Raw genomic sequence first — 26724 nt, 5'->3', positions numbered from 1 at the left:
TCCCCCTTACAAGGGGGGTGGCCAAAGTCAAAAGGGATAATTCCACTCCCACCCGTTCCATCCACACATACTCCACTCCCATTCACCCCCCCCTCCCACCCTCGTTTCTTGGCTCCTCCTGGATGATGGGTCATCCCTGTATCTCGCTCATTGCCATGGGTCTGAAGCAATGCAGTACAACACAGCAAGGCCTCTTCATTTAATTGGTGACCCCCCTCTCCGTCCCCTCATGCAGAAAATGAGAAGACTGGGAGAAATCCCTTTGGGCTGCATCAAAATATCATTCACATATACTCCCTAACCCCCCACCCCCATCCCCAACCCACTCCCTTCTATGCATCAATGCACCATCTATACACAACCATTCTCCATTTACCCTATCTTCTGTCTTCTTCTTTTCTTTCTCCATCCAGGAGGTGCCAGGATGAGAGGAAGGGAGGAGGGTGGAAGGGAGTGGAGTGTGTAGGGGATGGAATGGGTGGGAGTGGTTTCTGTGCCTTTTTCTTTTTGGCTACCCCCCATGTAAGGGGGAGAAGAGCCTTTGGTATATGTTTCCATCCATCCCATCCTCGGTCATCCCCTCCTGTTCACTCCTTCAACCTCTGCCTTCCACATTTCTTTTATTAATCTTTCTTCACTCATTCTTCCTATGTAAATACATATACCAAAGGCTTTTATCCTCGGTCACCCTCTCCTGTTCAATCCTTCAACCTCTGCCTTCCACATTTCTTTTATCAATCTTTCTTCACTCATTCTTTCCATGTGCCCTTTGTATTCTCTCAATCTTGCATATATCCTTCACTCTGTGTGGGGACTATACTACTGACACACAATACAGTCTTGGATGTATCAGGGTTTCATTGAGTTTTTTCATCATTTCTTCATCCATATAATGGAATGCCACTTTAAGCTTCTGCAGTAATCTATATGTCTTTCCCATAATCCTGCTGATATGTCTGTCAGGTGACAGGTTATCTTTTATCAACACTCCCAAGTCATTCTTTTCTTTTGCTTTTGTAAGGTGTTCACTTTCTAAAGAAGAGTTTAGGGATGGCATTTTGCCACTATTGCCGATTTTCAGTACTTAGCACTTTTTGATACTGAACTTTATTTCTTCACTTACCATTCTTTCCCCACCTTCACTGGAGAGAGAGAAAAAAAAAAATCTTTGGTCCTCCTACCAATTTTGGTTTTAGCTTCCACTATGAGCTTTTGTGTCTTTGCTCGTTCCTCTTCGTTAGCATCTTTCCTAATCCAAATATTTTTTAACCTTTCTTCTCATGCTAACTTCAAAGACTTGCTGATTACTCTTTTCCCATGGCTTGAGACTTGAACTTGTTTTCATTGGATATGCACAATTTCTTTTATACTTGCCTCAGCTATATATACTATCAATCTAGTCTGTTACATCCAAATCCTTCCCTAGAGTTGTTGATATAATTTCCCTAATCATTTGCATTTCTTTTTCTTGACATATCTTCCATGAGGTGTTGTATTTTTCTTTGCATCCAAAGAGTAAGATGCATCTAGACTTGTCTACATCTCCGACGAGAGATTCTCTTTATTTAACCTCGACTATTTCTTCCTCCAGGCTATCTCTTTACTGTTGTTCCATGATTTCTTTAAAGGTTACTCTATTTCTCCTATCTTCATTTGTTTTTGGCCTATCCTCTTTTTCCTACGTGGTGTTTATATTTTTTCTCTCATTTATTAAAGTTTCAGTTTCCCTTCTCAATTTATCAATCTCCGTTTTTTTGAGCCAAATTTGTTTCCTTTTCTTGCTCAAGTTTATTCTCCAGATTGTGTAATCTAGCTTCATGCGAGGAAATTCAAGTCTCTAAATCTTTCCAACTCTGTAAGAATTTTACTTACCTCCATGGCACAGTATACTTGAGACTTTTCTTCTTTTTCAAATTTATTTTCTGTACTATATTGATACTGCCTCTGACCCAGGGCAGTGCAGGGATGACCCGTCATCCAGGAGGTGCTAAGATAAGAGGGAGGGTGGAGTGGAGTGTATTTAGGGATGGAATGGGTGGGAATGATTTTATGCCTTTTTCTTTTTGGCTACCTCCCTTGTAAGGGGGAAAAAGCCTTGGTATATGTATGTACTATATTGATTAGTTTTTCTAATGGACTTACTCACCTTTTTGGGTGTGAAACCTTCAACATAATTCATTATTAGTGTAGATATAGCAATAACAAACAACAGTTGTGACGCAAACAAACTAGAAATTAAATTTGATCTCCTTGTGTTTTCTATTGTGAGCAGCTTTGGAGATGAAGGCCACAATTTTCCTTCCCTTTCTCTTTTCAAAAGTTGAAATCAGCGATGTTTTGGCTCTACTTTGACCTTGAATAGCTTTGTTTTCCTCCTATCTATTCAGTGTGTGTGTGTGTGTGTGTGCACGTGTGTGTGTGTATGTTTACACCTGTGTTCATGCACATACATGTCCAAAAGCAAGGAGTGTGTACTGCAACTACAGAAATAAAATGAACATCTAAGCGTATATATGCTGCACATCCTGCACAGACAGAACATCACCCAGTTCCTGAACTTGACAGCATGAGCATGACAACATAGACCAGTCCATACATGCAAGGCTCATCAAGCCATCATATTAATCTTTATCTATTTTGCAACAGACACTTGTACTTCATAGCCAGCACCTTAAATCAAGTAGTATTCCCCTGAACAACTTTTCAATCATGAAAATAATTGTCACTCATCACAGACTACTATAATATCTATAGTTGACAAGTCAAAACAGAAATGCCTACCATCCATATCAGACAGTAACTCTTGTACCTTGGATAATTATATAGTATAACCAACCGAAACTTGGAAACAGAGCCTCGGAAAGTATGACAGTAGGATTCAGTGCTCTTCTTTTGGCTCTCCTAAAAAAGTCACCTACATAACACTCACACTTTGTGGAAGGTAACAAAACTTAAGAGAATAGAAAAATGTAAATAAAATTTAGAATGTTTGGAAGACAAAATATAAATATAAAAAAAGAAAGAAAAAAAAAAGTAAAATGAATAAAGTTTGTGTGTGTGTATCTTATGGGAAAGGGAGCTATGCTCGTGGAATCCTGTCTCTGTGTTTGTATTTACCTAATTGTATTATATGAGAAGGGGAGCTATGCTCGTAGTGACCTGTCTTTGTATCTCACAACATCTAGTTTGTTCTTAAATTCTTGTATGGTGCTTGCACACACTATTGTTTTGTCCAACTGGTGTGTGTGTGTGTGTATGTATTTACCTAGTTGTATTTTGCGGGAGGAGAGCTATGCTCGTAGTGACCCGCAGTTGTATCTTTCTGCATCCAGTTCTTTCTTAAAATCATGTATAGTTTTAGAACTCACTGTGTGTGTATGTGTGTGTGTTAGAGAGAAAGAGAGAGAAAGGTAATATTCAATGTAAAATATTTAGAATCCCTGCCACAGGGAATGGAAATAAAATATCTCTAGTATAAGTAGAATCCCTGTCATTTCAAGAAGCTAGCAAGGGATATGATTTGTTAAGGTTGAAACCACAAGTGTTCCACAATACCACATCCACCTTATTGATGCATCTTATTCAATTCACTATCTCACACGCAGAGAGCCAAATTAACTAAATCCTCAACATTTCAATATATATGACACAAAGGAATAAAATAATCACTGAAATATTGGCAACTAACATCACAATGTGCAACTGAGACATTAATGCCACTATTCAATTAAAATATAAATCTGAAATGCTAAACCTGCTGAAAATAAATTATTCTTGTATATACAGCCATATTATGCCAAAATGTACTTACACCACATCCCTTAAAATATATCTATCATTACTCTAAAATCTATAGTGAGACTCCAGACTTCATATCAAGGAACAACCTTCAAATCTCCAACAAGGAGTCCACCTGTGGGCTCGTTCTGTCCACGGCTTCAACAACACTTTGTGGCACCGTTTTAGTGCCTTTTTCACTTCTACTAATGCACCAGGACTTGAAGGTTGTCCTCGAATGCAACTTTGGTCCTTCACATATAAAAGACTAAGAGCATATCACCGGTTGACAAAATTTATCATCAATTTGCTAATTTTTGATTCACCTTCTGTTTCAAGTGTTTTTTTGTTTTTTCAAAAAATCGCAAAATATAAATAAAACTTTATATAGGAAAAGTCTTTGTAAAACCAAGAGAGAAAGAAAAATAATAAAAATAAAAAAGAAAGCTCTTCTTGACTGTTAAGTGGATCTGTCTTACACCACTCACTCTCCAAGGCTTACACCCGACCTGTCTGTACTCTCTCAACAGCTCCTTTATCTGTTCCACTTGGCCACTTTCTCTCATTCTCTTGCTTGCTTGCTTTACACTCCGCAGCTCACACATCTCTTCCCTGCCGAGTCCTCTTTGGCCTTCCCACAGGTCCAGGCTCCGGGTCTGTTGCCCCTCTTTTCTTGCTCAGGGTGACCTGCGAATTCATAAGGAAACCATGTACAACACACAAAGAGGTATTTACAATTCTTTGGACATCTACACACACACACACACACACACTTTCAAAGAACGGACGGCTTGACGAACGCTCTGAGGAAAAGTGCAGATTGAGGATACCAACGCAAAGAGAAGTGCCTTTTTGTATTTGCAGGGGGGGGGAATTGCTCGTGAGGTAGTGGGAAAGTAAGGAAAGAGGAGAGGGGGAGGGATTACTGGGGAAATGGAAGATAATGAGGATGTGGAGGACTTGGCCCAGGCAGACGGGCGGAAGGTCAACATGAAACGACCACCGGATGACGAAATGGCAAATAAAAATGTAAAGATTAGAAGTATAGAGAGGAGAAATACAGTAGAAAGTGACGAGAATATGTTCCAGGGATTTAAAGAGGGTGGGGGGGACACAACCCCCCCCAGACTGATAAGACTAGAGGAGAGAGTTGATAAGGTGATCGAGGACTTGGAACGTAAGTTAGGTAATGTAGGCTCCATTCTCCAAAGAATTGAAAGATTGGAACAACTAGAGAAGGCTAACAGAAACTTAACTGAAGAAGTAGAGGACCTAAAAAGACAGTTAGGAAATGTAAAGGAGGAGAATGAGAAATTGAAGAAGAATAGTAATGAAAACAGTGAGAAAATAGCTACAGAAGCTAAAAATTGGAGAATAACTCAAGAAGGGAATAAGGTTTCATTCACTGACATAGTCAAACAGCAATTGAAAGAACATAATGAAGACTCAGTTATTAAAGTGATGAGACAGAAGGAGAATATAGTAAGAGAATTAGCTGACAAAAAGAAATGTATAATTATATTAGGAATGGAAGAGAAACATAACCCAGATAGAACCGCAAGAATCAAGGAGGAAAATGAAAGGGTAAGCAGTTTATTAAAATTAGTCCAGGAAGATGAACCAGAAATTATAAAGGAAATTGAGGAAAAATTCAGACTCGGAAAATATAGTACAGATAAGACCAGACCAATTAAGATTAAATTCAGGTCACAAACAACGGCAGAGAAAATTCTATCCAAGACAGGGAAACTAGCAACAAATGATCAATATAAAAAGGTATGGATAAAAAGAGAAATGAATAAGGAGGAAAGAGAGGCAGAAAAGCAGAAAAGAATTGAAGCTAAGGCAAAAAACGAGGAAAGAACGGAGTCAGAGAAAGAGAGATTCTATTGGAGAGTAGTGAACATGAAAATAAAGCAGTTCGACATACTAAAGAAAAACATAAGGGAAACAGAGAACACAATGGAAGTGGCAGAAAACTAAGAGTGTCTTACACAAATATAGATGGATTGATAACAGGATTGAATGAACTGAATGATTATTTGAAAGAAAAAGAACCGGACATAATGGGAATTGTAGAAACAAAATTAAAAGGCCCACTACCACCCAACAGTGTAGGACATGATACATACAATTATTGGATTAGAAACAGAGAGAAAAAACAAGGGGGTGGAGTTATGTTCCTGACAAAGAAGGATATAAACGTGAAAGGTGTCATATATGGAAAGAATACAGTAGAGATGATTATGATAGAAGTGGAAGACCGAGATAAGAAGAGCAGAAAATTTGTGATCAACTATGTGCCTCCGAAAACAGCCTCATGGGAGGAGAATGAACATAAAAGTATGTTAGAGGACACAAAGATAGCATTAACTAAAATAATGGAAGACGGAGGAAGAATAGTTATGATGGGCGACTTTAATTGCAAAGAAATCTGCTGGGAAGAAATGACAGTAAAGAGTGGTGATGACTCATGGGGAAATGCTCTACTTGAGATGATTACTGACCATTCAATGACACAATGGATACAAGAGAACACTAGGTATAGAAATGAAGAAGAACCATCGAGGCTAGACTTAATAATTACATCTGAACCTAGAATAGTGGACAAGATTGAATATAAAACACCAATAGGTAAAAGTGACCACATATTGATTGAACTGGAACTTAATGAAGAAAAATATATGAAAAGAAATGAACAATATAGAAAAGGAAGAATGATGTATGAAAAAACAAACTTTGATAAAATAAGAGAATTCTTCCAACAAGAAAACTGGGAAGAAATATACAAAGAAGAAACATCAGTGGAAGAGAAATGGAATATTTTGACAAAAATTTACAAAAAAGGAGTGGAAAAGTATGTCCCAAGACAAAAACAAGAAAAAGAATATGTAAAATGCTGGTACAACAAAAGTTGTAGGGAGTTAAAAGACAAAAGAGACAAAGCCTGGACCGGATGGAAAAAAGACAGAAGACCTGAAAAATGGAAAATATATACTGGTTATAGAAATGAATATGTACAAAAGTGCAGAGAGGAAAAAAGAAAATATGAAAAAGATGTTATAGAAAAGTGTAAAGATCAACCAAAACTATTCTACAGATTTGTAAACAATAAACTGAAAAACAAACAAGACTTGGAGAAATTAAGACAAGGGGGAGTTGAATACACTGAGGAAATGGAAATGGCAGAAATTATGAACAAACATTTTAAATCAGTGTTTACAAGGGAAAATATACAACCTGAAGAGATTGAGTGGAAGGAAAAAGTCCCCCCTATGGAAGAAATAGAAGTAACGAAGAATGAAATATTGACACACTTGGGTAATTTTGATGTCAGAAAATCGCATGGGCCAGATGAAATAGCAAACTGGATTCTGAAAGAATGTAGGAATGAACTGGCAGACAAAATACATAGCATAATAAGCAGTTCCTTAAAAGAAGGAAAAGTTCCAGAAGATTGGAAAAAAGCAAATATAGTACCTATATATAAAGGAGGAAATAAAGAAGAACCTACCAACTATAGACCAGTCTCTCTAACAAGTACAATAGCAAAAATATGTGAAAGAATTATCAAAAGTAGATGGGTAAAATACTTGGAAAAAAACAACGTACTAAATCCAAGGCAATTTGGATTCAGACAAGGACGATCATGCGTCACCAATTTAATGTTTCTATTCAAGGCTAATAGATATAATACAAGAAAGAGATGGATGGGCTGATTGTGCATTTCTAGACCTAAAAAAAGCTTTTGACAAAGTACCACATAAGAAGTTGCTTAAGAAATTAGAATATGAAGGAGGAATACAAGGTAAATTGCTAAATTGGATGGAAGACTTTTTGCAAGAAAGAAAAATGCGAGTAGTGATAAGAGATCAGCACTCAAAATGGAATGAAGTAATAAGCGGTGTCCCGCAGGGAACAGTTCTGGCCCCAATAATGTTTGCTATATATATTAATGATATGGATGAAGGAATTGAAAGCTATATGAGCTTCTTTGCAGATGATGCAAAATTACTGAAAAGAGTGAAAACTGAAGAAGATTGTGAATCACTACAGAGAGATCTAAATAAAGTACAAGAATGGAGTAGGAAGTGGGAGATGGAGTTCAATACAAAAAAGTGTAGTATAATGGAATTTGGAAAAAGCAAAAACAGAATAACAGGATCATATAATTTGGGAGAAGAAGGAATAAAAAGAGTAGAAAATGAGAGGGACCTGGGAGTCATTGTTATGAATAATATGTCACCTGAGAAACATATAAATAAGATTTTTGGAGAAACTTATAATTTAATAAGAACAATCAAAGTGGCATTTACATACCTGGATGAAGAAATGGTGAGGAAAATCCTAGTCACCCTGATAAGACCAAGATTGGAATATGCAGCAACGATATGGTCACCAAGTACAAAAAAATGTATAAAAAAACTTGAAAGAATACAAAGAGCAATTACTAAACTGGCACCAACACTCTCAAAACTATCATATGAAGAGAGACTACAAAAACTTAAACTACAGACACTAGAGCAAAGAAGAGAGAGAGGAGATTTGATAGCTATTTACAGAATCATGAAAGGCATAGAAATTACTGATAGAGAGAATCTGATAAAATGGGATGACAGAAATACAAGAGGACACGGAAAGAAAATAAAAAAAGACAACTATAGAAGAGATTTGAAAAAGAACAGCTTTCCTCACAGAGCAATAGACAGTTGGAACAAGTTAGATGAGAAAGTGGTGTGTGCAAAAACAATACATGAATTTAAAAATAGTTTAGATAAAATGAGATATGAAGACGGGACCTCACGAGCATAGCTCCCCTTCCCGTAAAATACAACTAGGTAAATACACATATATATATATATATATATATATATATATATATATATATGTAAATATATATATATATATATATATATATATATATATATATATATATATATGTATACTCAAGCATTAGCTGCCCGACGTACGATGCTGCGTCATAAAAATCGCATGATAAAAAATAAAGTCAGTGCTCAATCGTTCGTTCTCTTTCACCCGTGTATTTTGATAACCATAGAAAATATGATGAAGCCAGTTTAGAGAGAATGGAGGTTACGTAGGTACAACTACAATAAATATAATAAAGATGCCGACATCGGCATCATCGTGTACCCACTTGCTCCTCATGCCGCCTACGTAGGCATCACCGTATGGAAGTGGTTAAGACTTACAACTTGCTGCCATACACTACTTTTGTGCACCTTACTTTTATCTACATTTGCCTTCAACTTTTAACTTAACCTCTTTGATGAGTTGAATATTTGCATGCAGTGTTAGGCTGCCTGATGTATGATGATTTGATGATGCATAAAAAATGCACATTATCAAATATAAAGTTACAGTATTAATACTTGTCTTTCACCCTGAATACTGATAACTACAAAAAACATGATCAAGCCTATTCACAGAATACATGGGTCACTCAGCTACAACTACAAAATAAATATAAACTGGAAGCCGACACCAGCACCCTCATATACCCACTCACACCTCATGATGCCGACGTCGGCATGATCATATGCTAAGGGTTAAAATTTACTTTCAATTATTGTATACCTTCCTAAACTTTGTCATTAACTCCCTTAACCCCTCCTCTGACCCTGTCAAAAGTGCAGTGTTGTCAGCAAACAACAACTGGCTCACCTCCCACTTTTCTCCATTTTCTTTATATGTCTCCTGGCCCCTGTCCTTACCTCCCATACCATCCCATCCATGTATACACTGAACAGCCATGGCACCATGTTATTGTGTAGTATTAATTGTACAGTAGCATGCAGCCAATACTTTAGGGACTGTCTTGGGGTGCCTCTGCAAACTAGAGCCACATATCACTTGTCTATGGAATAAAATCTCCCTTCCTCCAACCAGTTGGTGACATGGAAACAGATCTACACTACGACACTATTTGAGACTAATAGAAATAATACAAGAAAGGGATGGATGGGTGGACTGTGCCTTTCTAGACCTACAAAAAGCATTTGATAAGGTACCACACAAGATACTAATAAGAAAAATAGAATCAATAGGGGAAAGATACAAAGACGGGTCACCACGAGTATAGCTCCCTTCCTGTATAATACAACTAGGTAAATACCTTGTTATTGTGTAGTATCAATTGTACTGTAGCATGGATCCAATGCTTTAGGGACTGCTTAGGGGTGCCTCAACAAACTAGAGTCACACATCACTATTCTAAGGAATAAAATCTTCCTTCCTCCAACCAGTTTGTGACGGGGAAACAGATCTACACTAAGACAACACAATACCTTACCTGTGACTGTGCTGTGAGTTGGAGGGAAATGGCTTGGGAATTAAGTTTGTCTGCTAGTAAAAGGTCCCTTAGTCCTCGCATTTTGGCTGATGCAAGGTGAACTGGGGGAGATCTGTGCATCATCTCACTTGGGTCCACATCCTGGAACCATAACATTTCATTATATTAATGTAGCTCATTGGTAAAATAAACTGTTATCCCACCGTCAGAAAAGAAGAGACTAATGTCGAAAGTTCTGTATATTTCGATCACTAATTGTGATCCTCTTCAGCAGAAGAGGATCCCAGTTAGTGATTGAAATATACAGAACTTTCGACATTAGTGTCTTCTTTTCCGATGGTGGGGTTAAAAGTTTTTTTCATCATATACTGTTCCTCTCCTTCCATTCCCTTTGAACAATCTGCTACTATACAGAGTATAAACAGTGTCTCAAAAAATGCAATGGAACATACATCTTCTACTAGATCTAGACTTCCAATATTGCCATTCTGGTCTTGAGACGCTGCAGCACTCCCAGATTCTTTGACGCGTGTAGGTAGCAACGTTTCCTCATCATCAACATCCACATCTGCAAATCAATGACCAATACATTTCAAATGTATTTATACTTATATGATAAAAGTTGCTAGGCTGGATAGAATTAAGAAATGAGGAGGTGAGGAGGAGAACGGGGGTGAAAAGGAAGCTGGAAGATAGGGTTGATGAAAGCATTGGGATGGTTTGGACATGTGGAAAGAATGAGTGGAGAAAGATTAGTAAAATAGGTGTGGAAGGCAGAGGTGGAAGGTGTGAACATAAGGGAGCGACTAAGGATGAGATGGATGGATAGGGTAAAAGGGACATTGGCAAAGAGGGGAATGTCTGTTGAGGAAGGATGGGAGAAGACAAAAGATAGGAGTGATTGGAGAATGGTTGTGTATGGATGATGCTGTGATGCATGAAGGGGAGTGGGTGGGAGATAGGAGGTGAGGGAGTATGTGTGAAAAATTTGTTGCAGCCTAAAGGGATTTCTTTTTCTGCATGAGAGGATGGAGATGGGGGTTTGCCAATTAAATGAAGCAACCTTGTGGTACATGTGCTGTGTCTTTTGACACTGCTTCTGACCCAGGGTAGTGGGTGAGATGCAGGCATGACCCATCATCCAGGAGGAGCCATGATAAGAGGGAGGGAGGGGGGTGAATGGGAGTGGAGTATGTGGAGATGGAATGAGTAGGAGTGGATTTAATGCATTTGTTTTTTGGCTATCCTGATAGCTTAATGATAATATTCCAGCAAAGCAACTACAGAACAGCTGCTAAGAACATTCAAACATATTTTGATCATCTATATCAGTGGTTAAGACAACCAACCAATTGAAAAAAAAATCAGCTTCTATCTATATACATACCTATACCAAAGGCTTTTTTTCCCTCCTTATAAGGGAGGTAGCCAAAAAACAAAGGCATAAAAACCACTCCCACCCATTCCATCCCTATCACACTCCACTCCCCTCCACCCTCTTCTTGGCACCTCCTGGATGATGGGTCATCCCTGCATTTTGTCCACTACCCTGGGTCAGAAGCAGTGTTGCAAGACACAGCACATCCACGGCAAGACCACTTCGTTAAATCGGCAATCCCCCTCTCTGTCCCCTCACACAGAAAAGGAGAGGATGGGGAGAAACCCTTAGGGCTGCATCAAATTTTTCTCACACATATTCCCTCACCCCCCCATCCTCCACCCATTCCACCTCATGGATCACAACATCATCCATATACAACCATTCTCCATTCACCCCTGTCTTCTGTCCTCTCCCGTCCTTCCTCAACAGACATTCCCCTCTTCCCCAAAGCCCCTTTTACCCCATACATCCATCTCATCCTAGGTTGCCCCCTCATGTTCACTCCTTCCACATCTCTTTTACTAGTCTATAGCATGGACTTTTTCCCCCTTACATAGGAGGCGCTGGCTGAGTGGGCTAGGGCATCGTTACTTGCGGCGAAGGTCGAAGTGAGGGGGGTTCGAATCCTGCCACCTGCGAAAGTTGAACCAAGGGCATGGTTCATTAAATTCCATGGTACAAAGCCCTCTGTAAGGGGCACCATCCTAGCCTCCCGATAGGGGGGAGTGTGTGACATTAAACTATATCACATAGGAGGCACCTAAGTCAAAAGGCAAGTACCCACTCCCACCCACCACAATATCATCTTAGCTCCTTATGGATGACGGGTCATCCCTGTACCTTGCCAACTGCCCTGGGTCAGAAGCAATGCAGCAAGACAGAGCACATCCACAGCAAGGCTGCTTCACTTAATTGGTGACCTCCCCCCCTCTCCATCCCCTCATGCAGAAAAAAGAGAAGATAAGGAGAAATCCCTTCAAGCTGCATCAAAATATGATTCATACATAACCACTCCAAACCCTGACTCCTTATATCCTCCCTTCCTTGCATCACAGTATCATCTATACACAGCCATTCTCTGCACACTCCTATCTCTTGGCTTCTCCCTTCCTTGCTCAATAAACATTCCCCTCTTGCTCAATGCCCCCTTCATCCCATCCATCCACCTCATCCTTGGTCACCCCCTCATGTTCACTCCACCCACCTCTGCCTTCCACACCTCTTTTACTAATCTTTCTTCACTTATTCTTTCCATGTGTTCGAACCATCCCAATACTCCTTCATCAGCCCAATCTCCCATCTCCTTCTCTCCTCACCTCCTTGTTTCTCACTCTATCCAACCTTGCAACCCCTACCATACTTCTCAGACATTTCAAAAGACAAAGACATAAAAACTACTCCCACCCATTCCATCCCCTACATACTTGCATCTTGTCCACTGCCCTGGGTAAGAAGCAGTGTCGCAAGACACAGCACATCCACAGCAAGGCCGCTTCATTAATTCAGTGACCCCCCCTCTCTGTCCCCACAAACAACAACCCAGTATTTCTTCCTTGAGTGAGTTATGGGCTGATCCAGTGGCTATTGGTGGTTACCTGGGAGCTGCAGGTCACTTGAGATTTGGGAGCAATAGATTGATTTGCTAAGTCATCAATGTCCTTACGTGATTTTTCTGAGTTTATATCTAGGTGGGAGTGGTTTCTATGCCTTTGTTTTTTTGGCTACCTTCCTTGTAAGGGGAAAAAAGACATTGGTATATGTATGTATATTTTGACCTTGGTATTCATACTTACCTCCCGTGTCTACACAGTAGACTTTGACATGCGACCTGATATGTGCTTCAAACTTGGCTATAGTGTTGACAAGTGCTTTTGCCCATCCTATGTGCAAAAGCACATAGGATGCTAAGTCTTTAATGTCCTTACATGATTTTTCTGAGTTTATATTTGGGTGGGAGTGGTTTTCTATGCCTTTGTTTTTTGGTTACCTCTCTTGTACGGGAGCCTTTGGTATATGTATGTATATATTTTGACTTTTGATTATCCATACTTACCTCATGTGTCTACGCAATAGATTTTGACATGCGCCCTGACATCTACTTCAAACTTAGCTATAGTGTTGACAAGTGCTTTTGACCATCCTATGTGCAAAGTCTTTAGTGTCTTTGCTAAGTCTTTAGTGTCCTTACATGATTTTTTTCTTTTTTTCTGTATGGGGCAGAAACATGGAACATAAGAGAAGAAGAGAGAAGGAGTTTGAATGTGTTTGAGATGAGGTGTCTGAGAAGTATGATGGGGGTTACTAGGCTAGATATACAGTGAGAGATGAGGAGGTGAGGAGGAGAACAGGGGTGGAAAAGGAGCTGGGAGATAGGGTTGATGAAAGAATATTAGGATGGTTTGGACACATGGAAAGAATGAGTGAAGAAAGACTAGTAAAAGAGGTATGGAAGGCAGATGTGGAGGGAGTGAACATGAGGGGACATCCTAGGATGAGGTGGATGGATGGGGTGAAGGGGGCTTTGGGGAAGAGGGGAATGTCTGTTGAGGAAGGACGGGAGAGGACAGAAGACAGGAGTGAATGGAGAATGGTTGTATATGGATGATGTAATTGCATGAGGTGGAATGGGCGGGTGGGTGGGGGGTGAGGTAGTATGTGTGAGCAAAAGTTGATGCAGCCCGAAGGGATTTCTCCCTGTCCTCTCCTTTTATGCAATGGGGGGATTTAATGAAGCGGCCTTGCTGTGGATGTGCTGTGTCTTGCGACACTGCTTCTGACCCAGGGCAGTGGACAAGGTGCAGGGATGACCTGTCATCCAGGAGGTGCTCAGATAAGAGGGAGGGTGGAGGGGTGTGGAGTGTATTCAGGGATGGAATGGGTGGATATGATTTTATGCCTTTCCCTTTTTGGCTACCTCCCTTGTAAGGGGGAAAAAGCCTTGGTATATGTATGTATGTATGTACATGATTTTTCTGAGTTTATATTTGGGTGGGAGTGGTTCCTATGCCTTTGTTTATTGGTTACCTCCCTTGTAAGGGTGAAAAAGCCTTTGGCATATATATGTATATTTTGACCTTTGAGCATCCATACTTACCTCCAATGTCTACACAGTAGATTTTGACATGCGACCTGACGTCTGCTTCAAACTTGGCTATAGTGTTGACAAGTGCTTTTGCCCATCCTATGTGCAAAACAGGGGTAGCTGATCCCTCTTCCCATCCACAAATGCCATCATAGAACTTGAGCAGGTAAGCGAAGCACTCAGGGTCCTTCAAAATAGAGCGCGCTGATATTCCTGAACTCACTACACGCATTATGTGGGGAATCAGCTCATTAGCGGTTTCCAGGAACTCCTTGTAAATTTCTTCATCGTCTCGAGAATAATTGTAGCTGAAAAAACAAAAAAACAAAACAAAGATAAAACATGTTTTTGCATTTCAAGCAGGAACATATTCAAGATTTTGACAAACCCAAAGAATGGCCTAAAAAATGGCTCATGAAGTTCAACTGAAGTGTAAATCTATGCTTCTTTCATCTAATTAATCTTTAACTGCAGAGTGAAATGACAAGGTATGAGAGAGGAATACCCTCAGAACTTTCAATTCCATCACACTATTTCCCATGTAAGAACATAAGACTAAAGGAGACTGCAAGAGACTACAAGGCCTACACTAGGCAGCTCCGCATCTATCACAACCTGCCATCCCCATCCATAAAGTTGTATAATCGTTTTTTAAAACAACTGATAGTTTCAGTGCTTACTACATGGTTACTAAGTTTATTCCATTCATCAACCATCCATTTCTTCCCTAGCAAAATTGCCAGTTTATCACCAGCATACCCCTTTCATGGGCTTAGTCTATGTACTACTCCAACACCTGTTAAGGCACTTCCTACTTCTCCCCCTCCTTTCCTCTCACGATTACCTCTTCTTTCAGTTTTCCACTTCCATTTACATTCACTCCTTTATAATCTAAAGAGAAGGAAAGAGGCAAGCTTATGGGGAACGGTTGCAAAGAAGAAATGAGGAAGCATATAAGAGGCACAGACTAAAGAGGATGGGAGCAAAATCCAAGGTGAGGGAGATCAATCAATTTGTTACTCCTGGTCTTTCTTGCAGAAGACCTGGTGTCTCAGGGAAGGTCCTTGAGTCACTCAGAGAAGATATATTGTGCTCGTGTCTAGGGATTGTTAGTGTGGGGTTTTGTAGTAAGAGGTGTTCTGTGTCTTTACCGTGGTGGTCTGGGCATCTGGGGTAGTTTGTATCGGTGACCTGGCATATTCTGTGTTGGTACTGTTTCAATCGTGGATGGTGTCCTGAAGACAAGTCTGCCAGTGTAGTTCTTACCCCTTCCTGTGGGACTTCAGTCTGGCAAAGTGTTGGTGGAATACCGAGTTCAGTGGCTTCTCTTGAATGGCTTGTTCTGTGATTTGATTGTATATGACTTATGTACGGTAGATGTTTTATGTGTCACTGGTAGTAGGTAATTATGTCTGAAAAGCATGCTGCTACCTATCTACATACTAAAAGGTTTCTGAGTCTTGTGGCATTGCTTCTGACCCAGGGCAGTGGACAAGATGCAGGGATGACCCGTCATCCAGGAGGTGCCAAGAGGGAGGGAAGAGGTTAGAGGGGAGTGGAATATGTAGGAGATGGAATGGGTGGGAGTGGCTTCTATACCTTTGTGTTTTTGGATACCTCTCTTGTAAAGGGGAAAAAGCCTTTGGTATATGTACGTAAGTAAAAAGTTTCTTCCCCTTTTATAAGGGAGGTAGTTAACCAAGGGTTGCCTCCACTCCCAATCCATATCACAAAGGATTTACAAAGGCGGAGCATGCCAACAGGAGACCTTTTGGTCCATATCTAGGTCGGATGGAGAGAGAGAGAGAAAAAAAAAAAAAAAAAAAAAACATATACCAAGGCTTTTTCCCCCTTACAAGGGAGGCAGCCAAAAAGGGAAAGGCATAAAATCATTCCCACCCATTCCATCCCTGAATACACTCCACACCCCTCCACCTTCCCTCCCATCTTAGCGCCTCTTGGATGATGGGTCATCCCTGCACCCTGTCCACTGCCCTGGGTCAGAAGCAGTGTTGCAAGACACAGCACATCCACAGCAAGGCCGCTTCATTAAATCGGCGACCCTCCCTCTCCGTCCCCCCATACATAAAGGAGAAGACGGGGAGAAATCCCTTCGGGCTACATCAAATTTTGCTCACACATGCTACCTCACCCCCCTTCCCCCTACTCATTCCACCTCATGCATCACAACATCATCCATATACAACCATTCTCCATTCACCCCTGTCTTCGGTCCTCTCCCGTCCTTCCTCAACAGACATTCCCCTTTTCCTCAAAGCCCCCTTCACCCCATCCATCCACCTCATCCTAGGACGTCCCCTCATGTTCACTCCCTCCACATCTGCCTTCCATACCTCTTTTACTAGTCTTTCTTCACTCATTCTTTCCATGTGTCCAAACCATCCTAATACTCTTTCATCAACCCTATCTCCCAGCTCCTTTTCCACCCCTGTTCTCCTCCTCACCTCCTCATTTCTCACTGTATATCTAGCCTAGTAACCCCTACCATACTTCTCAGACACCTCATCTCAAACACATTCAAACTCCTCTCTTCCTCTCTTATGTTCCATGTTTCTGCCCCATACAGTGCTGTTGGCACAATCACTCCTTTATATAGTGTCCTCTTAGCATCCATTCCCAACTGTCTATTCCTCATTACACTTTTTAATCCACCAAGGCATTTACTCACTTCTCTCAATCTACATTCTACCTCCACCTTCACTCCACCTTTTCCTTCCACATTTGCACCCAAGTATGTAAAACTATCCACTTCTTCCAGTTGCTCTCCCTTAATGCTCACTTCCAGACTACTACCACTTTCACCCCTTGTACATCTCATCACCTTACTTTTACCCACATTTATCTTCAGCTTTCTTCTATCACACACTCTCCCAAACTCTGTCACCAACTTCCTCAATCCCTCCTCCGATCCTGCCACAAGTGCAGTGTCATCCACAAACAACAGCTGGCTCACCTCCCACTTTTCTATTAAATCTATTAAATAAAAAACTATAATTATGTAAATAACAAATAAAATACATAAATAAATGCATAGGTAGAGTTAAATAATAAACAAACAGGTAAATAGTAAATAATGATAAATTGACTTATAAATGAGAATCAAACTGACAAATGATAACAAAAAACAAATAATGTAAAATATTTTATAATATATTATAATTTATAACCATTACAGCATCACACCCAATTGTTTCCCCTTTTATCTTATCTCCAAGAGGATGAAAGGCCATCACTATCCTCTACCGCTGCTAAGTCGAAATCAACGTAGCAAGACACAAAGCATCCATACCTGGGCCAAACAGCCTCAGCTGGTTTACCTTTTCCTTGTATTTTACCTAGTTGTATCATACAGGAAGGGAGCTATGCTCATGGTGACACATCTTTGTATCTTTCATCATCAAGTTTGTTCTTAAATTCTTGAATAGTGTTTACACACACTGTTGCCTTATCTAATTTATTCCAGGTATCGACCACTCTGTGTGGGAAGCTATTCTTTTTCAGATCTCTTCTATAATTATATAATTATCCTTTTTGAGTTTCTTTTCATGTCCTCTTGTTTTTCTGTTGACCATCTCTATCTAGGATTTTGGACTCAATGACCCTATTGCTCTCCCCATTCTTAGAGAAACTTACTTTTTAATTACTGATGCAGCTCTTGCCCAGTATTTCAATGCTTGCTTATACCACTTGTTTCTGTAGCAGTAGCCACCCAGATATGTGTATGGATACACATGTTGATTCTTGTAGTCCCTTATGGCACTAAGAATGGCATCCTCGTATAACTTGGTGGGAGGGGGCCGACCTTTCGTTGGGGTCATTTCTTCTAAATCACCCAAATTATCTGCAAAATAATAAAATTGGCATAAATAAATCTCCTTTGCATAAGGCTTTCATCTAAATAAAACTAAAATATATTTGCAGAACCATAACTAGAAAAGGAATGACATGCTTGGACCAAATGACAGGTACCTTTCAATGATGGTCCAGTGAAACATATATAAAGGTATTATATCCCCACTACTCATTTTCATAAACCAGGAGGTGCCAAGATAAGAGGGAAGGAAGAGGGTGGAGTGGAGTGGAGTGTGATGGGGATGGAATGGGTGGGAGTGCTTCTTATGACTTTATACATACATACATACATATACCAAGGCTTTTTCCCCCTTACAAGGGAGGTAGCCAAAAAGAAAAAGGCATAAAACCATTTCCACCCATTCCATCCCTAAATACACTCCACCCCCCTCCACCCTCCCTCCTATCTTAACACCTCCTAGATGACGGGTCATCCCTGCACCTTGTCTACTGCCCTGGGTCAGAGGCAATGTCACAAGACACAGCAAGCCTTTGGTATACATATGTATGTATCAACATTTCATCAACAACTTCTATCTGGGAGTGAAGCCTAGATGAACTGACAGTCTCTGGACTGAGATCAAGATCTCTATTAACTTTGTGAATATCCTTCACCTTTTCACATAAGGAAAGTCAGCAATCAGCGACCGTTTCCCACCTCCCCTTCCTCCTCCTCCTACTATAAACTATAAAAAACTATATAGAAACCTCACACTAATACAACCCAGAGAACAGTTTAAAGTTTCTTCCCAGAAAGATCTAACAGAGGAACTGAGGCTGCAGGTTTCCTGCCAATTAAACTCATGGGAACAATCATCACTACTGACAGACTACCTGAGGCTTTGTCATTTCTCCATAATTCTTCTTCCCATTGTGCTTTATGAAACAAAAATAAACCACTCTCAAATATCCTATAGTACACTTCAGTACAGCTATGTCTATCTATAGGTAGACACACATAATAATAACATGTATTCACAAGCCTCTCCTTCCCTTGCTCAACAGACATTCCTCTCTTCGCACTCTCCATCCCATTTTCTATCTTTCCCTCAAGTTTCTCTCTGCTTTTCTTTCTTCACTTATTCTTTCCATATGCCCAAACCATCCAAATATTCTTTGATCAACCCTATCTGTCCGCTCCCTTTTCCACACCCACTCTCTGCCTCACCTTCTCATTTCTCCATCCTTGCAACCCTTACCATAATTCTTTAACACTTAACCTCAAACACAATAAATAAAAAAGTTATGAGTGACTGTGGGCAAAGGTACACACATATAACAAAAGCTTTTTTTTTTTACCCCTGACAAGGGAGGTAGCAGAACTATATATGCCCTTCTCCTATCCACCTGGACACTTTCTTCCCTTAGACACACATTAAGCAATCTCACCAGTCATCCCACTACAATTACTCCACCCTTTGTCAGACATCCCATATAACATCCAACCATTCCAGATGTCTTCCTAGTTTTCATATCTTTAAATGCTACTTGTGTCCTCATTTTTGCTACATCCTCTTCATTCTCCTCCCATCACAGTCATCATCCTAGAGTATACATAATGAATGATGCATGAGGGGGAATGGGCAGGGGATGGGGGGTGAGGAAGTATGTATGAGAAAAAATTTGATGCAGCCCGGAGGGATTTCTCTCCGTCTTCTCCTTTTCTGCATGAGGGGATGGAGAGGGGGGGGGGTCACCGAATTTATGAAGTGGCCTTGCTGTGGATGTGCTGTGTCTTGCAACACTGCTTCTGACCCAGGGCAGTGGACAGGATGCAGGGATGACCTGTCATCCAGGAGGTGCCAAGATAAGAGGGAGGGTGGAGGGTGGAGGGGAGTGGAATATACAGGAAATGGAATGGGTGGGAGTGGTTTCTATGCCTTTTTCTTTTTGGCTACCCCCCATGTAAGGGGGAAAAATCCTTTGGTATATGTATGTATGTATACATAATGAAAGCTATAGAGGCAGATGTGTGTGTTTGGGGGGTGGGGGGAGATGAGTCTTGTTCTTATTTCTAATTAGTTTTGCACAAGAGCTCCCATCAGTCATTATTCTAAGGCAGCATTTCTCAACCAGGGTTCCCCGGAACCCTAAGGTTCTGCAAAAGGTCCCTAAGGGTTCCACGAGAACAAATGAGATAAGATATAGCATTTTTTATCTATTTTTCTAATTTCATATATGTAATATAATTAAACATGTACGACATATTCTTGGTCATTGTAATAATGTAATATATACATCATCCTATCTAACCTATTATTACGATGAAAATAAAATGAGAAAGATATGGTATATGTTTTTTGTTTTTGTTTTTTCTGCGCAGGGGTTCCTTGAGACATACAAATTTATTTTAAAGGTTACACAAGGGTAAAAAGGTTGAGAAACCCTGTCCTAGAGTTTACATAATGAAGGCCATAGAGCCAGGTGTATGTGTTTGGGGGGTGGGGGGAGAGACGAGTCTTGGTCTTATTACTACTGATTAGTTTTGTACAAGAGCTTCTGCAAGCCTTAAAGAAGCCCTTATGCAAAATTTGTTAGGAATTACCTTGGACTACGATTCTTGACTTCCTTCAACTGCCCTTATGTTGGGTCTTTTTTCCCCTTGTATGGGTGGTAACCAAATCTAAGCATATATAAACATCATGTACATGGCAGTGAATTACCTATTGCCATTGGATAACTACTGAGGTGTCCTGCATCATACAAGACCCATAGCAAGGCCTGCTGCAACAACATGACTTCTTCCGAGTCTGTGGTCGCATTGATACCTGGATTTACACTGGAAACTATGGCAGCCACCTGTAAAACATCAAAAACATGAAATAAACCTGAAATCAATTCCAATTACATAATTTCCACATAATAATGCATAAAACTTGGTCCCTCTTTAAGAGAAGGTCACTTGTTCTATATTTAATCCACATACATCCATAAACTTAATGGATGAGAAGTAGAAGTTTTGTTACACTGTACTGTGGTCAGTCCCCATCTTATGGGGGAACATTAGGGGAAATCCTATAGCCGAGTCTGTTTTCTCCCACCAAACAGGCACAGCCTGCCTTTAACCAGGCATCTATGGGAATGTCTGAGTGGATACACAGAAGGCTTTAAAGTAGGGATATTGTTGTGTTTGTGATAGCACATTTTACAATTAAGCAACACTTTAACTCTTTTGCATACAGCATTAGTTTGGAAGTTGTGTTCACATATAGGTTCTGGACTGCAAAAGTATTAGGCAATCATTCTTTCAAGGTCTTTAGTGACACTTTGTGGGACCAGTCATGTAGCATTCTTTCATGATTTGAAAATTCAAATCTCCACTCAGAGAAGAAAGCTGATCACTTTCAAAAGATGTGGGATCCAATGTTCCATTCATGATAATAAAAATAAATTGATATAAACACTATTAGAGAAAAACAGATAATCAGAGAAAGGACAGAAAGAGAGAGAGAAAGGAGAGAGAGAGAGAAAAGAGAGAAGAGAGAAAAGAGAGAGAGAGAGAGAGAGAGAGAGAGAGAGAGAAAAAGAGAGAGAGAAAGAGAGAGAGAGAGAGAGAGAGAGAGAGAGAGAGAGAGAGAGAGAGAGAGAGAGAGAGAGAGAGAGAGAGAGAGAGAGAGAGAGAGAGAGAGAGAGAGAGAGAGAGAGAGAGAGAGAGAGAGAGAGAGAGAGAGAGAGAGAGAGAGAGGGAAGGGATGTAGAAAGACAACTATATTATATCTGCAATACCCAACCTATCCTTGGGGGCTATATCACGAAAGAGATTTAAGGAAAAAAGTATAACAAAGAGATAGGTTTTAAGAAGTTGTCACTTTTTTATGGACATTTGTCTCAATTAATAAAAGAATGCTGCAATAATGGTTCATTGGGATGTCACTGTAATCCCACACATTGACTACATAAAACAAAGCAGTCAACATTCTTCTTCAAGAGCAGATTAACCTACAACAAATGCTGTGTGACTGGTCTATAGAAATACCACTAAAGCCCTCAAAATATTTACTGTATTGAACTTATATAATCAATACCCCCAATATGGGAGACCAATTCATGCTGCCTAAAAACTAAGCCTGCTATGCATGCATGTCTATATTATAACTATAAATATTTCTATGATCTATTACGTGAATCTTGGTACAATGAGTTACATACAAATAACTGACTTAGTGGTTTAAAAAATAATAATAGAGAGGAAATGGTAACTACTGTACAACAAAATAAAGCCTCAAATCATATACTCAACTGGTATGGCTACAGTTCAACATCACTGTATATGTATATAATATAACAAACCTCCATGTGTCTGTTACAAACAACAGGTCTGCCATTGACATATAACCAAGACTTGTGGTAAACATCTTCAGTCACTGGTATACCTCTCTTGTCCTCATTCCCTTTACCTGCAAAACATGAACACTTATGAAAAAAAAAGTATAAAAGGAGTTCAGACATATGTTTTTAATAAAAACCCGCACCAATTTTAACATGTACAGTAATTAGTAAAGCACTTGCATATCCTAATTACAATGACTGAAATGGAAATTCTATGTATAAGTGGATATTCTAAGTGAATATTATGGAAAGAAATCAAAAGGTACTTCTGTGTGAGTAAATAATAATAATAATAACAATAACTGTTGTCTCAAGTTTCAGTGAGCGAAAAACCCACAGCCCCACAGTGGCTGGCAATGGTCCTAAGGACCTCCCACTGATCTCTCTGGGAAGAAACTTGGGACTATTATCTGCACTGTATTGGTGTAGGACTGTTTCTATGTCCCTGGCTGAAAGTAATAGAAGAAGGGGAGCTGTCATCAGTTATCAGCTCCATGTGAAGTAAGGAGCATCACTGGCATTACCACATCAGCTAACACCACCTAAGGATCTAACTAACTATGTGAGACCTCCCACTTACTGGGTAGGTATATTTATTACACCACAGTCACCTTCAGCGACCACCCGCACATCTTCCCCCTAAGGCCCCACCTGCTAAGGGCCAGTTTAGGTGTGTGCACCAATACAGGATCCTATTCACTGCACCATATTACTTTTTTGTTCTCATGAGGAAGGACCACATAATGAATCACTATTAGGTTCTTGAAGTGCAGACTATTGTGGCTTTTAAGCTACAATTACATGAATATACAATTACACATAATGCACCATCATGCAAGAGTGTTTACATGTGAGTATAAGTAAACTAATTAACTGTGTCACTGTCTGCATTGCCATGTGTTATATATAAGAACCCCACTTGCTTGCATGTATTTTGTTGACAAGCCACGACATTAAGTGTTATCTCCTTGCTGCTTCCTACAATTATTTTTGCATGGAGCCAAGAATGGAAAATGAATTATACTATAAAAAAAATGCAAAGTACAGTGAGACCTCTCATTAACGGACGTTAATTAGCTGTGTTTGCGGTGTTTTTGCTGTGTTTTTGGTGCTGCTGTTTAGTGCGCGCAATCACTATGCCACCCAAAAAACACTCCAAAACACAGAAAACACAGAGAATACACCGCAAAATTAATGTCTGTTAATGAGAGGTCTCACTGTAATGGAAATGGGTAATAGCCTATTTTTAAATAATTCCTTGGGAAATGACAAAAGCAAAAGACGAGAAAGATTTGGGAGTGTTGATAAAAAAAAACTTGCTGCCTAGATCAGAGAGAAAGGTGATATGAGGAGATCTCTAATATACAAAATTCAAATATCCAAAGATTTGAAGGTACAAAAAGGAAAAAGTGAGGACAATTTTCAGTATAAGAAAGGTATAAGCTTTGATGATATGAAAAGAAGTATGAAAAAAATTACGAAAACATGATACTGAACCAAGTCTATAGCACAAGCAACCACAGCAAAACTTCACGAGTCATGCGACACCCTGCCTCCCTCCTCCCTTACCCTAGCAATGTACAGATTTATCTAATTGTAGTACAGTACTACCTCTCATTAACGGACGTTAATTAGCTGTGTTTTCGGTGCTGTTGTTTAGTGCATGCAATCACTATGTCACCCAAAAACCACTCCAAATCAACTGACTATTCACATCAACAGACACCATTACGCACATTTTAGTCCGTTAATGAGAGGTAGTACTGTATACAGGAAGGGAGCAATTCTCATTGGGTCATGGGTCCTGTCCCATTTTTTTTTTTTTTTTTTATCATACTTAGCCTCAAATTCATGTACAGTTCTAACATAATCTATAACCCTGGTTTCCAATTATCATATTTAGATTTGAACTCATGCACTGTTTGAGCTTGGGCTACATAATTTCCTAAGATATTTCAAGTATTTATGCATCTACATGGAAAACTGTATTTTTTTTCCCATCCTTTAGACATGTGTTCTTTCTTAACCACTTTGGTACGATGACACCTACATAGGCGTCAAGAGGCACGAGTGGGTACGTGAAGATGCCGACGGCGGCATCTTGATTATATATTTTTGTAGATGCACAAAAGTTGAGAAAAAGGTGAGAAAAATTTGACGCAGCCCGAAAGGATTTCTCCCCATCTTCTCCTTTTCTGTATGAGGGGACGGAGAGGGGGGGTTGTCGATTTAATGAAGCGGCCTTGCTGTGGATGTGCTGTGTCTTGTGACACTGCCTCTGACCCAGGGCAGTGGACAAGATGCAGGGATGACCTGTCCTCCAGGAGGTGCCAAGATGAGGGGGAGGGTGGAGGGGAGTGAAGTGTATTCGGGATGGAATGGGTGGGAGTGGTTATTATGCCTTTTTCTTTTTGGCTACCTCCCTTGTAAGGGGGAAAAAGCCCTTGGTATATGTATGTATATATGTATGTATGTATGTATGTACAAAAGTTACCCTTGGATTCTGTGAACTGGTTTGATCATGTTTTGTGTTTATTACTAAGAGTAAAAGAGAATGAGTAATATGGCAGTGACTTTATCTTTTATAAAGTGAGTAGTGTGATGCAAATTACATATGGCAGCCGATATTGTGTGCAAGAATTTGAGTCATACTGAAGTGGTTAATTTGCCCCCATGACCTCTTAAGGGGGTACGCGACACCTGGGAGGGGTGAATTTGGTCAAGATATGGCATTTTTCAAAACTGTGTTCAAAATGTTCGTATACCATTTAGAAATAAATCCCGACAAATAATTTTCCAGCCGCGCGCAATTTAAAGGTCTTGGGTGAGGTTTAAAGGGACAGAGTTAAAGGCGCAACCCACACTAGAGCGAGGCGTGCCATTTAGGACCTTCAGGCGCATCGAATAACGTTGAAATTTGATTGAATTTACGCTCGCCCAGTGCTTCAACGGCCAGTACGATGGTGGAGGGGAAGGGAGGAAGGTGGAGGGAGAAGTTTTGCCAACTTTGAGCGAAGCTAAGCGTCAGTTACCGGCTAGCTCTGAAAGGAAGAGTGCGCATGTCTCATGAGCTCTCATTGCAATCTATTACTTTAGCTAGTACATATTACTCTTTAGTACAGTCATCATGGGTAGCAAAAAGAACAAAAGAACATCCACAATGACAAAAAACAGCAGTCAAAGACAGCTAGCCAAGACCTCACCACCTCTCCACCACTGCCCTCACCTGCACCTCTGTGACAGTGACAGAGGTAAAGGACAACATTAGACTAAACAATTCAAAGAGGAAGATTAAATCCAAAGAAGAAAGCAAGAGGAAAAAGATCAAGGCTATACAGGAAGAAGAGAGAAGAAGGGACATCATATGATGTTGGAAGGGGTGCCCTACCAATATAGATTGGTGAGGGGAATCTGATGAGGAAAGAGAAGGCGCCCACTGCTGGAAAATAAACCTCTTTACAATGATTTAGATACCCTGAAGACCCCCAGCAGTGAGGTTTCATATGAAGAAACCGCCAAAGGTGCAAAAAAGCAAATTATATGATGGTGTCGTCTGTGCGTCGTCACTACTGTGATATACTTATACTTTAGTTTTTCAGTATTTAAAGTACTTATAATTAAAATATGTTGATAATTTTTACTGTACTTACTTATTATATAATAAGAATTAAGCCATGAAAAAATCAGTCAAATTGGTGAAACAATAAGCAAGTTACAGATATACAGGTAAACGTCGACTTACGATGGCCGCGACTTACGATTGTTCGACTTTACGATGACGACGACGACGACGATATGATAATTTAACCCCTTCCATACGGTGCCGCACACGTAGGCGTCATGAGGAGCAAGTGGATTCGCGACGCTGCCATATCGGCGTCTTGATTATATTTATTGTAGTCGCCCCTGTGTTTTTACATTCTCTCAAATGTGCCCTAAATCCCATTCTCTGTGGTTTTCAAAATTCGC

At 40.0% G+C, this 26724-nt stretch overlaps 1 protein-coding gene across 2 annotated transcripts in view; it reads right to left on the bottom strand.

Moving 5' to 3' along the window:
- Window positions 1-302: 302 nt before the first annotated feature.
- Mnn1 (menin 1) overlaps window positions 303-26724 on the bottom strand; it is a 63169-nt gene continuing 36747 nt past the window's right edge. The window contains exons 3-9 of one of the 2 annotated variants that reach the window (XM_076188990.1): window positions 22717-22823; window positions 21090-21225; window positions 18208-18415; window positions 14566-14861; window positions 10543-10658; window positions 10091-10231; window positions 303-4464 (exon numbers count right to left, since the gene is read on the bottom strand). In XM_076188990.1, coding sequence (XP_076045105.1) covers window positions 4375-4464; window positions 10091-10231; window positions 10543-10658; window positions 14566-14861; window positions 18208-18415; window positions 21090-21225; window positions 22717-22823 — 1094 coding nt within the window. In that variant the 3' untranslated portion in view covers window positions 303-4374. The remainder of the gene's footprint in view (window positions 4465-10090; window positions 10232-10542; window positions 10659-14565; window positions 14862-18207; window positions 18416-21089; window positions 21226-22716; window positions 22824-26724) is intronic. The other variant, XM_076188989.1, reaches the window with a different exon arrangement.

The sequence above is a fragment of the Oratosquilla oratoria genome, chromosome 8 (assembly GCF_046742065.1).
Source record: "Oratosquilla oratoria isolate Oo_2021 chromosome 8, ASM4674206v1, whole genome shotgun sequence".
In the NCBI taxonomy this organism is placed as follows: Eukaryota; Metazoa; Arthropoda; class Malacostraca; order Stomatopoda; family Squillidae; genus Oratosquilla; species Oratosquilla oratoria.
Note: the sequence above shows the minus strand (reverse complement) of the source record. Positions and strands in the feature narration are given on the sequence as shown.